The sequence below is a fragment of the Ambystoma mexicanum genome, chromosome 12 (assembly GCF_040938575.1).
Source record: "Ambystoma mexicanum isolate Mex_15411 chromosome 12, UKY_AmexF1_1, whole genome shotgun sequence".
Classification (NCBI taxonomy): Eukaryota; Metazoa; Chordata; class Amphibia; order Caudata; family Ambystomatidae; genus Ambystoma; species Ambystoma mexicanum.
In genome coordinates, this window is record NC_090936.1 from 229,719,195 (window position 1) to 229,738,164 (window position 18,970).

General features: G+C 48.0%; 1 protein-coding gene across 7 annotated transcripts in view; it reads left to right on the top strand.

Annotated features, from left to right (window-relative positions):
- Positions 1–18,970, top strand: part of CWF19L1 (CWF19 like cell cycle control factor 1) — a 535,479-nt gene that overhangs the window by 202,159 nt on the left and 314,350 nt on the right. For all 7 annotated transcript variants that reach the window (XM_069628338.1, XM_069628339.1, XM_069628343.1 and 4 more), the window contains one exon: positions 11,570–11,713. In XM_069628338.1, the coding sequence (XP_069484439.1) occupies positions 11,570–11,713 (144 nt within the window). The remainder of the gene's footprint in view (positions 1–11,569; positions 11,714–18,970) is intronic.

Below are 18,970 nucleotides of genomic sequence, written 5' to 3' on the forward strand. Positions count from 1 at the left end.
TAGTTCCTTTCTTGTTGGTTTACTAACATTGTTTCGGTGGTCTACCCTGGGACATATGGTGTTTTCTTTTTGTGTGTGCAAAACTCACGGTCTCTGACAGGACTTGAGAAAGCCCACCTATGGTGAACCGGGTTAAACAGGATCAGTCTGAACTACCCAAGGGTATGGTACACTGGTGAGTAGCCACGCTTTGGCAAAGGAAGGAGGAGGGCTGAAGTTGGGTACGAAGACCTCGGAGCTAACCCGTATCCAGTGAAAAACTTGCTCCAATAATCCCACGGCCGAAAAAGCCCCCCATTTAAAATGCACTTTTAAACACATATATATGAGGTTGGTGGGTTGGGGTAGTACTTTAAGGTAAGGGAGAGCTGCAGGGGTCTCCTCTCGCATATAAATGTGTTGAAGTGCATTTTAAACAGTGGCTTTTTCAGCCGCTGGATTATTTCAAGGGAGATTTTCACATAAACCAGCATACCTTGGTTCAAGAAAACACTTAAAACACTGAAGAGGTATATAAAAATAGATATTATGTACTTCAAGGCACACAGTTTAACTCTAGGTAAGTACTAGTAATCATACCTTTATACAATATAGGATCACTTGCAATATTAGAATAGATTTTACAGTAGGACATCACATAGTAAACCAACTGGAAACATATATGCAAACTTTCCAAAATCTGAATAGCTTTTTATAACGGTTAGGCAATATTGTATGCAGTACCCTGTGGGAGACTGCACCGGTTTGTCCTCTTGGCAACATGTAACCCAACCTTTTGCTATACGTCTGTACTACACAAGTTGGTAGTCACTGAGCAGCCAGGCTTATCTCAAGAGGGTTCAATGTGAGCTGTAGGGTTGCAACTTAGTTTCACAGTGACAAGTATCCAAATAACACTTACACTCAAGGTTTCTTGATTAAATAATGTATTAATTTAAGTCAGTTTTAAAATCAGCCTTCTTTTGAAGGGAGCAAATATGTAACACTTAAATAGTAGTACTACAAACTACACACACTGTTTCAATAGATCAGTAGATGCCCTTTGGGATGGCACACAGACACTTCCTACACCCTGAGGTGACTTCAATAGTTAGGACACACTGGACATTGATATACCACTGGTACATTTAGAACAATACTGAGTTTGATGTGAAAACGGGAAAGGTTAGGGAAGGAAACTATGGTTAACACGTTTCTCACAGGTAATCACATTTGAACCCCCCCACCCTAATAAAATGTAGATTACCCCTTTCCCAGCTATGCAAGTAAAGAATGTATTACTTTTTTCGGAGGGACAGATCAAAACACAAGGTCAGAGGTTAGAGTCTTTCAGGGAGCCAGGACCGCCAATGCCAATTGAGCAACGTCTAGGGGAGCTGAGGCACTTTTTGAAGGTAAGTAAAAAGTGTTGATCCATGTTATAGAGCGTTTTGTTGAAGTCACTGTTGGGCCACAAGCAGGGAGGCGTGTGGAGGGCAGAAGCCTCAAGCAACTCTGCAAAAGGCAGCTAATGCAAGTCTTAACTGAGAGCAAGCAAGCTACACAACAAGAGGTAAGTACCCAGTAGTTCACAGTACCTTGCGTCTGAAGAAATTGGTTCCAGCTGGCTTCTGTTCCTGTTGTAGCATGGCAGATCCTGTTGTTCCTGGGCCTCAGTTGTGGGGAAAGAGGGCGCATGTCTGCGGACTTGTGCACTACGATTCGAAGGTCGGCGGCAGTAATGGACAAAGTTCAAGTCAGCGGCACTTTACGGTTTCAGGTTCTCGCGAATAGCACCACTGCGGTGGTGGCAGCGTATATCAGGAAAGGGGGATTCACGTCTACCCCTACCTGGACGATTGGTTGATCAGGACGCACTCTCCCGAGCAAGCCCTGGATCATCTGTCCGTCACCTGCCACTCTCTTCACAAGCTGGGCTTCTCCCTCAACTTAAAGAAGTCTCATTTGACACCTACCCAGCGGCTCCAGTACATCGGAGCAGTGCTCGACACATCCCTGGGGCAGTGTTTGCCTCCCCAGGTGAGAGCTCATCACATTCTGCAGATGGTGGACAAGTTTCAACGTGCCCAGAGTCTCCCTGCGTTCGAGTTCTTGAGGTTGCTCGGCCTCATGGCATCCTGCATTCTACTGGTGCCAAGGGCCAGGCTGCGGATGAGATCTCTGCAGTGGGCTCTCAATTTGCAGTGGTCGCAGTCCTCCGGCAGGATGTCGGATCCCGTTCAGGTGCCGCCATCGGTTGCCCAGGATCTTCTGTGGTTGGCCGACGAAGGCAATCTGATGAAGGGAGCGCCATTTTGGCTACCCTGGAGCATTAGAGCTGCCGGCTGTCAGGCTAGCCCTGAAGGCTTTTTCTGCCGTCTGTGCGGTGGAAGAATGTCCTGATTATGACGGACAATACAGTGGCCATGCACTGCCTCAACAAAAAGGGGGGGGCAGGGTCACTCCCACTGTGCAGAGAGGCGATGCAGCTCTGGTTCCGGGCCATCCAGCAGGAAATTTCGATCTCGGCAGTTCATCTGGCTGGAGACGACAACGCGGGGGCGGACGCTCACAGCACAGTCTCACAAGTGGAAGCTGGCTCAGGAAGTTCTTTTGGAGATCTTCGCCCTTTGGGGGACCCCACAAGTGGATCTCATCACCCCCAGTGTCAACCAGAAGTGCGAAAGATTCTGCTCGCAGGAATTTCCTCCAAGAGGAGCCTTAGGGGACGTGTTCGTAGCGGAGTGGTCCTTCCCACTGCTGTATGCGTTTCCTCCAGTCCGTCATTCCGCAAGTGTTGCAGAGGTTACGGAGGTTCGGTTCCCGAATGATCCTCATTGCTCCGGCATGGGCCAGGAGAGCGTGGTACCCGGACCTTCTAGACATGTCCATCTACCCCCAACGCCGTCTTGTCTACCGAGACAATCTGCTCTCACGGGAGGGGGGCGGGGTCGGGTTCTCCATCCCGAGGTCAAGTCCCTCAGCCTCCATGCTTGGTATCTGAAAGGTTGAGGTATAAGGATTGGGACCTCCCCGAAGACGTGATGGAGGTGTTGCTTTTGGCCAGAAGGTCTGCAACAAAATCACTGTACCGTTGCCGTTGGAGAAAATTCTGCAACTTGTGCAGGGTACAGAATGTGGATCCTTTTCAATGTGCAATTCCTGTGGTTCTCTTTTTTTGCTTTCATTAGCCCACAAGGGCCTGCAAGTGGGTACCATTAAGGTTTTCCTGGCGGCGCTGTCCATATTTAAGCGCTCATCTGAGGAATGTTCTTATTTTAAGATTCCTTTGATTTCTCAGTTTCTAAATGTTAGCCCTCCATACGTTGGTACTGCTTTGTCGGAGATGTGGAATACATCGGAGGACACAATCCCCTCGAAGAACAAGTTACTTTCTTACCTGGTAACGTTCTTTCGATGGGATGTTCCTCTGTCGTATTCCACATCGAACCCTCCCAGCCAGCCCCTCTACAGAATTTCTTATGCAATTGCAGCTTACGTTTCCACAAGGCTTTCTGTAGTCATACTGGCAGAAGATTGGTGCCACAGGTTCTGGGGGAAAAAACTACAACTGAGGCTACGGGCGTTGTGTGTCCTACATATAAAATCCAGTGATGTCGGCTCTCGACGGAGCCCCTCTAGAGACAGCTTATCGACGCAGGACACCGACGCCGAAAACTTTCCGAAGCAGCACAGTTGTGGACATTACTGTCAGAGATGTGGAATACGTCGAAGGAAATTCGCATCGAAAGAACGCTACCAGGTAAGAAAGTAACTTGTTCTTCTCCTAACCAATCACTGAGCTCTGGGTTATACTGACCCCGGCCAATGACTGCCCTCTACCGGAGCCCTTCCTTTGGCAGCCATCTTCAGATTTTTACCACATGTTCATGTATTCGGGGGAGTCCTGCTTAGCTCTAAAGTTTTTCCTGCGTTTTTCGCTTTTTGGAAGAGTTTCACTCTATTTTTTGGTCAATGGAGCCCTGTGCTCCATCGATCAACCTTCCGATGAACGGGGACCCGTTTTTTGGATTCTTCAGCGCTTAAGGGTGGATTTCGTTGAGTTTGTTGAGGCCTCCAGAAGATTCTTCTAGCATACGCTGCGTGGACCATGTCTGAGGAGAAGAATTCCACCCCTCTTTCAAGCTTAGTTCCGACAGCGGCTTACGGAATGTTTTCTCAAATGGCAAACATTCCCAGTGCCTTTACTGCCTGTACCCGACGCACAGGAGGATGATTGTGCATTTTGCCGCAAATTCTCGACACGCACGTTGAAGGATCAGCGTAAGCGGCTGAATGAGTGGCTGCAGACCAAGATCATCTGCACCATGTGGGTCCCAGGAGAATGCCTCTCCCGGAAAGATGAGCGGGCTTCTGTCCTTTGAGGGCGCCCCTCCTGCGGGGGTTCCAACAAAAGGCCAAGCACCGCGAGTCCACTGCCACCGCGAGTGCCATTGCAGCGAGCTCCTCAGCGGCCAAGGCACGCTGAACGTCTCTGGCAACTTCGATCAACAGCCAACGCTCCGGATTGTTGTCCAAGAGGAAATTGGACCATCCGGGCAAACTGAGGTGGCCCTGAAGACGGCCGAGAAGAAGTCCAAAGCCAGCCTGCCTGCGACGGAGAAGGCCAAGGGGGACCGTGGCTCCGACCCTCCCCATAAGGAGAAGGCCAAGCGGGACAAGCTGTCCTGGACGGCCACAAAGGCCAAGCATGAAAAGGGACCGGTCCTGACCGTGAAGGCCCAGGTACACCTGACGAAGGCTTTCCATAGAGGTGGTGGCATCCTTTTCAAAGGCCGTGAGGCGGACCCGCAGGGCGCACCCCCAAAGGCAAGAGTGTCCCTCCCTGGCAGGAGGGAGTCTTCATTCCACCCCATTGCAAAGACCCCAGAGAAGATGGCGCTCCTCTCCCCGAGACCGTCCCCTCTGGACGTGAAGAAAGGGTGGGTGCGCGGAGGTCCTCCAGGGCACAGATATCTGCTCAGAGGAGGAGCTATTCTACCTTTAGACCATCCAGGAGGGCGGAGGTGACGAGGGAAACATCAGGCTCAAGCCCTGTCACGAGGGCGCCGACTAAGGCGATGACAATGAAGATACCAAGGGCCTTAGCTCGCTTCCGGCGCCTCAGCTGCCCCCTAGAGACCGCTCTGTGGACTTTATCTCTACTCTACATACACTGGTATCCGAGATACAGATGAGGATGCCAATGGCACTGCCTGCGGCTCCGGTGACGGCGACCCTCTGGGATCGGGGGAACCACTGGCCAATAAGAGGAAGAGGCACCCACTGCCTCCTTGCCACCATCCCCTCCCCACGTGGGATGAGACGGATCTTGACACAGCGACGACTGGCACGGATGACAGTGGGATGGGGACCTCCCGTCACCGCCTCCCAGATCTTTACTGCCGGATGAAATAGGCTTGTTTTATGCGATCTCCGGGGCTTCGGAGCTCTCCAGCTCGCGCCAGAGGAGGGCGGCTTCCTATATCAGCGCCACGAAGAGAAGAACATACTTTCAGTCCCTCTCTTGGATGACATTTGGAACCAAGGCCTGTCTCATGAAGAACCCTTCTACGGCCCCAGCAAATAAGGACCGCCTGGAGAAGAAATGCAGGGTGCCGGACTCTGCCCCCAAGTGTTTGCGGGCCCAACGGACACTGGACTCAGTGGTCTCTGCAGCGGCCAAGAAGTAGTCTGGTGTGTCTTCCTCGGCAGCGTCCACCCCTCCGGACAACGAGGGGAAGAAGTTGGATGCTACGGGACGACGGGTTATCTACTCTGCAATGACGACCATCAAGGCTGCCAACACCCTCGCTATCGTAGCTCACTATGACAGAGCTGTGGTTCAAGCTTCCCCCAGATCGGCAATGGCGTTTGCCTTCGTCGTAGAGCCTGGCTCAAGGTCACCAACCTTCGACAGGGCGTCCAGACAAAGGTTTTGGACATGCCCTTTGACAGAAACGACCTTTTCGGGAAGCCTGTAGATGAGGTTCTACAGGCCATCAAGGCAGACACTGAGACTGCACGTGCCCTGGACAAGCTACAGCAGCGACGGCGTTCCTTTCGATCCTCAGGAGGCAAGTCTCCCCATTCTGCCAAGGGTTACAGCGGGAGATCCTCTTTGTACCACCAACCCTCCTGCTCCTCCTCCCAAGAGTTCAACAGCGGCCGTTTGAAGGGTTTAGGAGGAGGTTGTCGTCGCCAGGGACCTCAAGGCGGCCTGTCGACGTCCAAGCAAGAATGAACCGGCCGTGACGTCAGGCCCCCACCCCTGGATCCTGGTGGGATGGCTGACTGACCAACTTCGTCAGCGTGTGGTAGACCATCACCACCGACCGTTGGGTGCTGGACGCTCTCGACCATGGACACACCTTGGAGTTGCAGCGGAATTGTCCCCAAATATCACTGGTGGCCCGTCAGGAAAACCACATCCCTCAGCTGCTGCTGGAGGTACGGGCCATGCTAAAGAGAGGGGCGATAGAGCTTGTCCTAAAGCGGCTCTGGAGCTCGGGAGTGTACTCCAGGTACATCCTTGTGAGAAAGACCGGGGGCTGGAAGGCCATTCTCGACCCCTGATGAAAAAACAAATATATAAAGTCCCAGAAGTTCTGAATGGTCCCTCTTCAACACGTGCTCAGACAGCTAGAAGAGGGAGACTTGGTGTCGTCGTTGGACCTGGAAGAATGGTACTTTCAAATCCCAGACCCTCTCCTGTAAACGACCTTACTTGACTTTCCACGAGACGAGTGGTGCTGCGGACGCACCGCTCCTTCATGCCCAAGGTGCCGTCAGACTTTCATCTGTACAAGCCCTTGGTCTTTCCTGTCTTTTTTCTGACGCCTTTGTCGCCGGGTGAAAGGACTTTGCACTTTGAAGTTTTATGTGGCCCGCACAGAGTTTTCGAAAAACCTCTCGGCTCTTTGTGAACCTTGGTCCTGTTAACCATGGGAAGGCCCTGTCCAAGGCTTCCATTTCGAGGTTGCTCTCCGGCTGGATCACCCACTGTCACCGGTTGGCAAACCGACTCCTGCCAGGCCGTCTGGAAGCCCACTCTACCACAGCGATCACTGCTACCACGACGTTCCTGTCTGGTGTGCCCCTGCTGGACATCTGCAGGGCTGCTATTTGGAGGTTGACGCACACCTTCACGAAATTCTACTGCGTCGACATGGATTACAGAGAGGAGTCCAGAGTCGGCCAAGCAGTGCTGCACAACCTGTTTGCTTGAAGGTGAGCCTGGTGAGGAGGTAAGAGATGCTTATGTTGAGCCTTGCCACCTCCCGTGGATGTGCATGTGTGTACTGCTATATATTCTTTATTCACGAGCATGTGAAACCATGCCAAACCCCATGCTGGAGAAGGAACAAGTTACTTACCTGTAACTGTTCTCCGTCGTGGGTCTGGCATGGATTCACATGCGAACCCTCCTGCCTACCCCTCTGCGGCTCTTCTCTTGGCCCTACTGCCACTTTATGTGCTACCAAATCTGAAGATGGCTGCCAGAGGAGGGGCTTAGGTAGAGGGCAGTCATTGGATGGGGGCTGTATGACCCAGAGCTCAGTGATTGGTTGTTATGAGAAAGTTCAGAAATTAAACCGATTTCTTTTTTCTTTACCGAGGATTCCCAGCCTGACGGGGAATATTCATGAGCATGTGAATCCATGCCAGACCCGTGCTGGAGAACAGTTACAGGTAAGTAACTTGTTCAAATCAAAGCAAAATGCATGAGAGTGGGCAAAGCGGTCTAGCTCTCTCTAGGATAAAAATTCAAAGTCCTAAAGTCCAGCAAAAGAGCTGGGGGTCTCTAAGGTAGAAAGGAATTAACATATTTCTGAGAATAACTTCAACCCAATCCAGTCTTAATAGTCCAACCCTATCTAGTATGAGTCTCGAAGTCAGATGAGTCACTCGGCCAGTCGTAGGGCGTTTGCCAGAAAAAGGCCAGAAGAGGTTTGAGAAACCTGAAGGTGTCTCCCTGGCTAGTCCCCGGGGATCTGTCATCCAGGTGGCCAGGACACCGCCATTGCTATTGGATCCAGTTCCTGGGGGTGGACTAGTGAGGATTACCTGGATGAGCGGTCCTTGGGTCGTAGGAGGGGGATACTGACGGGTAAGACGTGGTAACCCCCTTCTTTGGACAACTTATTCCCATCCCACCATGTAGGATATTCCAAAACACTAACCCTCCCCACCCCCTTCCAGACACAAACACTTTTGCACAACACGGAAGACAATGGATTAACACCAGAGCCGTTATGTCCCAATACAAGGGTCAGGCAAAGTCAGGCAATTAAGCAGAATCGCACACTTCTGACAGCCCCCTCCCCCCCCCCCACAGGGATAAAAGGTGGCGCAGAAGAGCACGAGATGAGCAAGGCAGACCACACGACGAGACAGCTGATCTACCACAGCAGTTCAAGAGAACGATAAAGGCAGCGAGAATCATGGGGCTGCCAAGGAGAGAAGCGACCTTGCCCTTTCTGTCCGGAACCGTCCAGTAAGAAAACATAAGCCTGAGGACAATGGCTCTACAGTCTTGCAGAAGATGTCAACGATACACAGTGCATGCCTACGCCGATAAGCCAAAGCGAGGGAAACTCATGCTACCGTGGTACCGGCCTTGACTCCAGATGCAAAGAAAGCTAAGCTGTTCATCACAGCCTGTGGTGAGTAGGCAACGGCTAATTTGAACTTTGATTGTAAAGATACAATTGAAGAAAAGCGGAAAAGCCATCAACAGAGAGTCCAGCGCCACGTGGGTGCCCAAGCAGGTAACTGTGTTCGATCCCGAAAAGATGTCAAAGTGGTCATACAAGAGGTCTAGCAAAATCGCCGTACAATCGAAAGTCTTTGACCAGCAAACTATAAAGAAAGCAAGGGCAGTGAATCCCGCAATCGTAAAAAGGAATAGGAAATTAAGAAGTGGCAAGAGTGAACCCGTTGGAGGGATGCCAATCGAGAGGAGCCAAGTCTAAAGTCCTAAGAAACAGTGTGACAAAAGTGAACCCGGCAGAGGGATGTCCACGAGAATTGTTTGAGACATTTAGAATGCTGAAAGTTAAAAAAATGTGAACTGTTGTCGTGCAAAGCCATAGTGAACCCGGAAGAGGCAGGCTGAGAACCGAGACAAATATTCAAAAGGGGTCTGCGTCTGTAAGTGGTGGACCCAGTGGTGACAAATCCTCACCTCAAGTGGGATCTGAAAGGAACTTTTGGTTGTTTTGTTTAATTTCTTTCTGAACGATCAGACCCTCTGAAGCAGGAGACTCAGCCACCCAAGGCTCTGATATCGATAAAGAACTGGTGAGGGGTTTACGCCCGGAAGAGGGGGACCCAGGGGTGAAGCTATCACACAACCTGAACTGTGGAATAGAACTTTTGGTTTGTTTATTTGTTGGATACATCAAGCCTCAAAAGCTTTTTTTTTTTTTTTTTTTTTTTTTTTATTATGAAAAGAGGCTTTACCATCGAAGAACCTGATAGCTGGAACGGAACTGTCCGCTTGTGGTGAGGAAGCTAGAGTGTGTACTGTTAATTGGAATGGAACTGTTGGCTCGTGCTACGAAAACTCATGTGCTGTGCTCCAACCTTGTCCCGTGCTGAGAACATGGGCGAAGGAAGACCCCTGCAATCACATCCTGACATTTGATTTGGAACACTTCTTTTCTTTATTGATGCACTTTCCCACACTCTTTCTATAATTATTTGTAAGGAATTGGCAATAGGTTTAGTATAGGCCCTTTTATTTTGTTCCAACGCCACTAAAACTGCCTTATTTTTCATTTGATTGTTGATGCTTGCGCCCATCTTAGATTTAGGTTTAGCTTAGGCGTTTTTCCACCCTGCATCATAGTTCAATAAACGCCCTTGAACTGTGATCCCTGGTGTCTGTCTTTACTGTTGCAACCAAGAGTTCCTTACAAATGCAAAACAGTGTTCGAGTGCTATGGTCCATATGGATGGATGGATTCCCGAGAGTTGCAGGTAAGTAAATCAGTGGTTACAAATGGTCTTAAGGAGATTAGGATGATTAACTCCCCCCACCCCCCGAATGGGTTCCCCAAAAACAAGTGTCCGAAGGCAGGTGGTTTTGCTGTGTAAAAAAGTAGAAGGGCTTGACGGCCCCCCCACTTGTGCTTCCCAAATGATTCTCCACAGTGACCTGAGGGGTAGCGAGATGCAGGCTATCTGCAGCCCCCAGCGTCACAGGATGACAGAATCCGATCCCTGGTAGGTTATACCATGGGTTTGACAGTACCTTGAACCGAAGAAGTTGCTGTATGACTGTTCCAGTAGTGTGGTGATCGCCTGTTTTTTGGCCCTGGTGATAGGGAGTAGGTGACTTTAGTGCATCTGGCAACAGCACTCTTGCAGAGGATCGTCCAGTAGTGGACCTTCAAGGTGGTGGCTTGTTGGTGTCCTTTGCAGACTCGTTCAACAGTCGATTGTTGCGGCGGTGATCTCTGCCCCGTTGGTCCTTGCCTCTGGTGAGGGGACACTCTGGAGTTGGCTCGAGTTGTTGCATGCTTAGAAGGATGCCCACAAAGTTTCAGACAAATCTAAGCTTCTATAGACTTTGCACAGCTATGCAGCACAGGAACCAAGGTATTGGAGGTTTGCAGGCCCTGGGGGAGAACGGCGGGGGGGTCATAGTTCTTCTGGGGAGGGTGCAAATTGTAGCTTGTCTCAAGACTGGTTATGCCCACCAGTCTATGGGAGGAAGGTAGTCCTCAGATCTTCCCTGTCCATTGGAGTGATGAGCTCCAGACAGCAGCTGCGACTAAACAGGCGCTGGCGGTCGTTGAAAGTGCTGGTGAAGTCCTTCTTTGTCCTCCTCTTTGTAATAGTCTTGTTCCAGTGGACGACTCTTGGTTTCTGCTCCAGGACCTCGGAATTTATTCAGGAACACCGGCTGAGGCCACCAATCCTTTCCCATGCACCATTCAAGCTTGGGGGTGGCTGTCCAATTTCACACACAAAGTGAAATCTACCCTTACATGGTTTCCAGTCTTCTTCCTGGCCTCAGCGGCCTGGCTGGGTCTTCTGTATGGTGTAGTCCACCCGGCATCCATAATTCCATTTCCTGTATCCAGTCTGGGTTTGTTTCCGGGTTTTGTTTTTGTTCAAACGAGGAGTAATGGTATATTTAACGTTCTTGGTTTCATTTTCCAAAAGGTGATTACTTACAGCTACTGTTGTGTAATTAGGGGGATACCATACTAGGTCGATGTGGCAAGTCATTGTGGTCACTTTGCCACAGTGATGCAATCCTGCTCAGCCACATTACCATTGCGAGTGTCTGGTCTAAATTGGTGGTGTTTTTTTTCTAAGTTCTCTGCAGAGGACACTTGTACATCAGGCTTACCAAGATAAAGCAGTTTAACCTCACCCACGCTGTAGGAATTTCAATACCTTGGTCGTCAGCCCTTGTGACCTTTCTGCAATATACCAGCATGGGTAGAGGTGAAATAACCCTGCTATGTACATGACAACTCATGCATCTTATGGCTTTATGAATATTGTTTGTAATTTATCAGCCAAAGGTTTGACTGACTGCAGTTATCTGTTTTTCTTCCCCCTCCTTTCCCAGTATCTTTATGCATTTACCATTGTGCCAATGAACTCAATGGACCCGGCTGAGCTTGTGAAACAGCCACTCGATGTCACTGAAAATCCATTCCGAAAATCTGGAAAGGAAGGGAGCAAATCCATGCAGTCTAGGGTTGAAGTGGAGGTATGTTGACATTTCTGTGTTTTTTATTTTTGTTGCACATTTGGTGTTTTTCTGATTCTTCATTGTGCTGCTTGTTTTCATTATTTTATAATCCATTTATTCATTAAGGTTTTTCTGTGCTAGGGAGCTTTTTGTTGCATGAACTCCATCTTTATCAGCATCTTTCAAAGAAATGGAGGTAGGAATACTGTGTAGTGCAGGTTTTTTGTATATTTTTTTAATGCAAAAACAAGTTATTTTTCAGAGAAGATACCCTTTTTATTAGGCCCACTGCATAGTTCCTTCCTGCGGAAGAGACCCCCTGTGGCCTTGAAAGCTAGCAGACACAAATATGGAGATATATTGCAGAGATAACTTTTTATTAGGATAACGCCATATTTTTGACTTTTAATTTTCAAGACCACATTGGTCTTACTTGGGTTGTCGTCACGAAATTATCCTAATAAAGGTGTCGTCTCCAAGATGTTGCGTTTTGGTCTTTCTTTTTAAAAAAAAAAAACTGTTTTCTGTTGATGTAATCTGAGATGAATCTAGCCACAAAATCCTCCAGCAATGCATTTGTATTCCTTCTTGCTAAAAAAGCAGTTGATCATGTAGTTGTACGAGTTTGCTATCCCAGATAGGGATGGTGAGTATTTTTGGATACATGTTTCATAGGGCACATTGTTGTCTCGGTAGGATAGCTCAGGGGCAACATACTCGTCTTGGAAGCAAGACGACGCGGGGCAACACAGTTTTGATCTCCGGGTCCACGCTTAGAAACCTCTGGGTATTAGGCGCGTTATAAATAACCAATTACAATAAAACTTTTGTTTTTGGAGTGTTTGTTTGGGAATGAGCTATCCAAGACTACGTAGACCTAACCTACAAAATATAAGACGGACACATTTTCTTATAAGCATGCTATATGGAGGATGAACGTGACTTCCTAGGGAGATTTCATTTTTATGGTTCATCCACTCACCTAATTAGACCCACAGCCCTTTTTGCTGGACTCTGGACCTTTTTCTTTCGATCCTGAATGAGTGGAGCCGGTTTCCCCTCATTCATCCTTTTTGCTCTGACTTTTGGAACTCTGTTCTCTATATTTTACTTTTCCTGTGGAGGCTACTGTCCTGCATATCTCTTTGAAGGCATCTGTGTAACTTTTTGCAGCACAAAAGCATTTTATGTGCAGTGTTACTGGGAAACCTTTGGCTTCACCTTTTGAGATTATTTTCTTATCCTTACTAACTACAGTCCTTACGGATAGAGGGATACTTTGTATCCTTCCTAAAACGTTATAATATGAGATTCGCACACATCGCCTTATGTGGAGTGCCAAGGGGATGTTTGGTATCCCCACTCTCTCTGCTCCAGACTTTTTAGTCACTTAGACAATCCTATAGTTATGGCTGGTGGCAGTGGATGTGTTCTACCACCTATTCATTTTTTTACCGTAGATTGTATTCACAGACCCGTATTGTGCACAATAGGGTCACCTATAACCTGTTGGCACCTTTCTTTTTTCGCCATTTCTATTGTGGCTGTTCTTTGTCAGCCAGCCCTTCTGTCTGTCTGTCCCCTTCGGTCATTTTTTGTGTTGCCTTTGGTGGGAATATTGTGTCCCTGCCTAGGCTCCAGTGTCTCTGGGCAGGCAGGAAGTGAGGAAAAAGTTTTTCACTCCGCTGCTTTTTGTCTGCCTGAGTTCCTGAATGGAACCAGTGCCTACTGGGGCGGGGCTGGCTGTCCCGATTGCAAAGCCAACCGCCCCTTTATGTAAACTGCTGAGCGAGATTGCAGAGGATTGTGTGCTGCAACTGAATAAAAGGCGAGGTTCCTGCACTGAAAGCCAAGTCAATCACTGGAAAGTGAAGTAACCGACGAGGACGACCAGAGACGCTTGCAGACACTTTGCATCACCGTGAAGTGACAACTGCTGGCCTGACTCTAATTTTTCCTTGACAAAGGAGCTCCAAAGAGGACGAGTCCGTCCCTTTGGCTGGTGGGACCGAAAAGCCCTGTGACAAACTGCAATTTGAGCCATTTCCCGAGCTGCTGTGCCTTTCCAGAGCTGCAGACTGTGACTACCAGGAGACCTCTGACCCATTTGCAGTGAAATCGTCTGAGAGGCTGAATCAGTCCAAGTTTTACTTGGCTCCAGGTGAACTGCCATAGACACTGCCCAAGTCCCCTCACCACAGTACAGGACACTAGGAATCGGATCGACCGGGCGAATACAGTCCTTTGATGGTGCTGAGAAAGACTCCAAAACTGCAGACTGACCACAGAAGATGAAGAAATCGGTGCCAAGAGTCCTCTCCCTCGAGACTGCTGCTGAGACCTCACATTGAGAGATCTTCGTTTCATCACCAGACTGAGGAATCAGGATGCCAGGTCCGATGCTGCTGCCCAGAGGAGAATACAGCTACAAGCATTTCTTCTAACCTAAGGTACTGTGGCGTAAAAGGTATTGCTTGCCTTAAACCAAGAATTCGCTCTAGAGCGTTGGAGTGCACGAAGAGATGTTCAGGATGTCCACTCTTACCTCTGACCCAAGCTGCCGGCTTGTGTCCACTTTGTGAGTCCTTTTGCAGGGTCTTCAACGTTGTTAACTCTTCTAGTATCTTGTCTTAAAGACAAATGATCCTCAGTAACATTTGCTGTTCTGCTGCTTCGTAAGACTTGGAGCCCTCTCCAAACTGACCTTTGCATATAGTTGGTGTTAGGGAGAATTTTCATTTCTGTTTCAATTCCCTTTAACCTTAGAGACCCCCCGCTCTTTCGCTGGACTCGGGGCTTTTTAGTTTTTACTCCTCAGTGGGACTTTTTCCCCACTCCCTTATGTGTTTTTCTGACTAGGATTTTGGGTTGCTTACTGTGTAATGTAAACTCCATAGGCATCTTCTTTTTGCATGGCGACACCAGCACCTTCTGTGTTTTTTACATACATTTTCCTGGGTGACCTAATGTTGTCAAGAATAGTAAGATGACTCCTGTCTTACCTTTTCTTTTGTGGGTCCAGCACACACCACCCTACGTGTGCATAGTAACTCCTTATCCCACTTCTCACGTAACATTTTGTTAATAACTAACTTGAATGACTGGTGGCAGTGGTTTCTTTTTTTACTACCTTACCTTTGTGCCATGTATCTGCTGACTGATTTCTCTAGTGCAGTACAGGGTGACCATTTTCCCAAAATGGCACCCATCTTCTTTTTTCACCATTTCTTGTCAGTTGGCTCTTTCTGGGCTGTTACTCTGTTGTGTGAATCTGGTTTGAGTCCTTTGTGCATTTTGCCTTTGTCGGTCTTCAGCCCTGAAGCCGCCCAGGCACCAATGTGTCTGAAGGCAGGAAGTGAGGGAGGATCCTGAAACGTCTGTCCTTGATCTCTAGGTGTGCCTGAGTGAAACCAGTTCTGATTGGCCAACTGGCTGTCCAGAAGGCAAGGTTTTTGGGACTAGAGGCAGTCGGCCACTGGAGGACATCATCTGACGAAGACATGAAGAGACACCAACAGCACCCTCCTGGACCGCTAAATACCCGGTGAAGCCCTGCAGCTGTGCTGACCCCGTTTTTGACTGGGAAGACCCACAAAGGGACGACTTTCTCCCTTGGGCAGGAGGGACCAACTAGCCTTGAGACGAGCTTTATTTTGGCACAACCCCCCCCCACCCCCATCCCCGACTTGCTGTGACTTTCCAGAGACTGCAGAATCCCAATTCCCGGGGACCCCTGACCATCGGATGTATTGTCTTCAGAAGTGCTAATCCGGCCAAAACTTTGTGGGCATCCGGAGGACCCTACAGAAGCAGGAAACCTTCATCCAGAGTCCCCTCACCAGAGTCCAGGACTGAGGGATCAAGCAACCTCCAAATGCTCTTCTTTGGCGTTGAGAAAAAGGCGCCAAAACCACAAAAAGCAGCTGAATCGAGGAGAACTAATTGCTGCAGAGTTCCTCTCTCGGGTGCTGCTGCAGTAGACCGCCAGAATTCCTCCCTTTTTGTCTCCACGACCAAGAACAAGGGTCTGCTGCACTGCAACAGGAAGGCATCCAGCTGAACTAATTCTTCAATTCTCAGGTACTGTGGGGCATGGGGTACATCTAAATTTTGCCATATGTGGTGTTTCCTAGCTTGTGGGGTGCTATTCTAAACCATGAGTTGACTGCAACTCGCCTGCACTGGCCTCCCAGTTTGTGCTTAATGGGGGCTTCTACTGAACTACTGACTATTTAAAAACATTTTCTAAGAGAATAGAACTTTGAACTGGCCCATTGACTTTGGCTGGCATAGCTCCCTAAAGGCTCCTCTTCTGAACCTATTGGTTTTGGCAGTGTGTTTCTTAACCGGTTTTAATTGTTGACCATTATTATTGCTGGGATAAGACTGCCTACATCCCTCTTGGAGAATCTAACTGTTTTATTACTTACCAAGTATGTTCTGACCAGACTTTAACTTTTCCCTCCTTAAAACTCAATATCGTAATGGTGATCACAAATAAGTGCTAATACTGACCTCAAATGACATCATTCAGTGTGCCGGATTATGTTTAGCATAAGAAAAGATTACTCACCTACGTATTGCTCTTGTTGAACTGAATCATAACTTTTATATTAATGTTACTATTAGTTGCTGCTTTTTAAAGATTGTCTAATTATCTGTGTATCTAAATATGTATACTATAACTGTGTGTAATTTACTTGGATACCTTTTTATTTACTAATTTCATTGTACAGCTCGCATTACTCCTCTTAAGATCAGCCTGTCTGCTAAGTTACTCTACCAACTTGTGTAGTACAGGCCTATATTAAAAGGTGGGTTACCTAATACCAAGAGATAAGTATTGTAAAGTTCCACCAGTTGGACTCTATACATTCTTACCTTAACAGTTGGGGATCAGACTTAAAAGCTTTAGTTTGCCAAGAAAGTGTCTCTAGAACATTAAGCTGGGCTTCTTTATGACTAACCAACCCTTTTCCTTCATAAAAGACTTTGTGGTTTTGCAAACTAAATACAATTACCGTATATCTTAGCCTTAACACAAGTGCACGGTAGTACCAATAATACAGTGAACTGTCATTAGTGTCAAACTCAGTAACAATTGTACCGCAAGCAACTACCACTGAAGCAGTGGCCTTTTAAAAGTATTTATAAGCATTCCTAAACGTGTTTGTTATTTGAACTAAGTATATTTCTGTCTTCCTTGTGTGAATATAATAAATTATATATTTTAATACAACTTTATTAGTTTAAGCGTTTCTTTAGAATACTGTACTAACTGGGTTCAGTGTATTTACCTACAGCTCACATCTTCCTCCTGTGATGAGCTTGACTGCACTGCCACTCTATCAAGTTTCCTTGAGTAGTACAAGCTTATACTAAGAGTTCAGGACCTTTATGCCAAGGGATAGTTTTATGAAGTCTGGCCTCAAGTGAACTTTAGGAAAACTAACGGAGCAAATGATACCAACTGACAGGGTCATTGACATGGACTTTGGAAAACCCTTTGTATGTGCCATCCAGAACAGCAGATATATGTGACACAACCCAATTTGCTATTTATTTCATGTTAAAAAGTTGTATTGCAGGAAGGGAAGGGAGGCTTGGCGCCAGCTAATATGGCAGCCCAAGTGTCCTGCTCCCGCCCATTCACCAATATATTGTGATTCCTAGTACCATTGCCTTTATTTTATGCACTGACTGCCGCTGCTTACCGTCTGCGTGGCAGTGCTCAGATTTCCGCCTCTCGTTTCTTCCGTGCTTCACTGTGACAGCTTCTCCATCTTCAGTGTGCTGCGTAGCTGGAGACTGCTTCAGTTGAGGTGAGGGGCGCCGCCAACGGCTACGTGAGGTTGCATGTTGTACTGGGCCTTGCTTTCCTTACCAAGCAGCAACCATCTCATGGCCACTTCATATATCTACAATATGAACAACTTTCTATATATGTTTGCAATAACTTCATTTCTGATGTTTGTTAATCTGCTTAGAATCACATGCTGTGCATATAGTCCGACTTCCAGTGGTCACTGCAGAGTATTGCATCTTGTCTTTTGAGAATCGAAAGGGGACGTCGACATGGGCGTGCCTGTAACACTATCCCTACGTGACGTGTAGGGTACCCAAGATCCCTCACGCGTCGCGGTCCTTCATATTGTTTTTGTTCCGACCAGCATACTGGTCGCCTTAAGCGAAGCTCGTCAGAGAAGTTGCCTTCGAGGGGATTGGGTCCTCCGACGTATTACATATCGATGACAGGTATACACCATTGCTGTGCTGCTTCGTAACATTTTCTGCGTCGATGACGTCAAATTTTCAAAAAGTGGTGTTTTCACTTAGACTTGTCAAATAATTCTAAGGGAGGTGTGTATACTTTTCTGATTGTGTTTTGAACTTGCTTCGATTAATAGTGCTAGTGTATTTTCTAAAGTGTGTGGTAAATAAATAATTATATACTTTTGATACAAAACTCTGGTCAGTGTTTGCTTGCCCTACTGTGTTTTTAGCCCTATTGTGTACCCTCTGTATACTGCCCTACTCTTCTTGAGAGAAGTCTGACTGCTCAGCCACAGCTACCAGGTAAATCTGGGTGGTACAGACTGCTACCAATTGGGTTTACTGCTTACTCCTGTAGCCTTAATCTTTTAGCAGTGTTCCCTAAGGGAACTGCACAGGATTCTGCCTAACAATGGTGAACATCTTTTTGGCTGCAAGGCTGACGAGAGCCTTGAGAGGTTGCAGACCTCCAAAGCTGCAGCAAAGTCATTGAGCGCTGCAGTTCGCCAACTTCCGCCTTTTCGTCCTAGGGGACCACAATGGAGGGGAGGTTCCTTTCGATATTACTCATCCTTTGGTAGATCGAGGCGCGCTGCAAGTCAGAGGCAACTGTAGGAGTACCAGAGGTGGAAAACGAGGTACTCGAGGTGCCAAGGCTGCTCGGGCAGTTGCCTCTTTACCCTCAGTAACTGCCTCAGCTGCGTCCCCTCAGTCATGAGGCCATGTCCCATGGTTCGCCGGTTGGTGGCAGACTTGCGCAGCATCTTGGAGAATGGCGGGCCATCACTTCAGATGTGTGGGTTCTGGAGATCATGACGTACGGCTACTGTCTCCCCTTTCGGCAGAGGCCTCATGACAATCCACCGGGGAAGCTCTCTTTGAAGCGTCCGGATCTGATCCTTGCGCAGGAAATCCTATCCCTGCTGCAGAAAGGCGCCATAGAACTGGTGCCTGTAGCGGAGAGGAACAAGGGATGGTATTCCCCTTATTTTTTATCCCAAA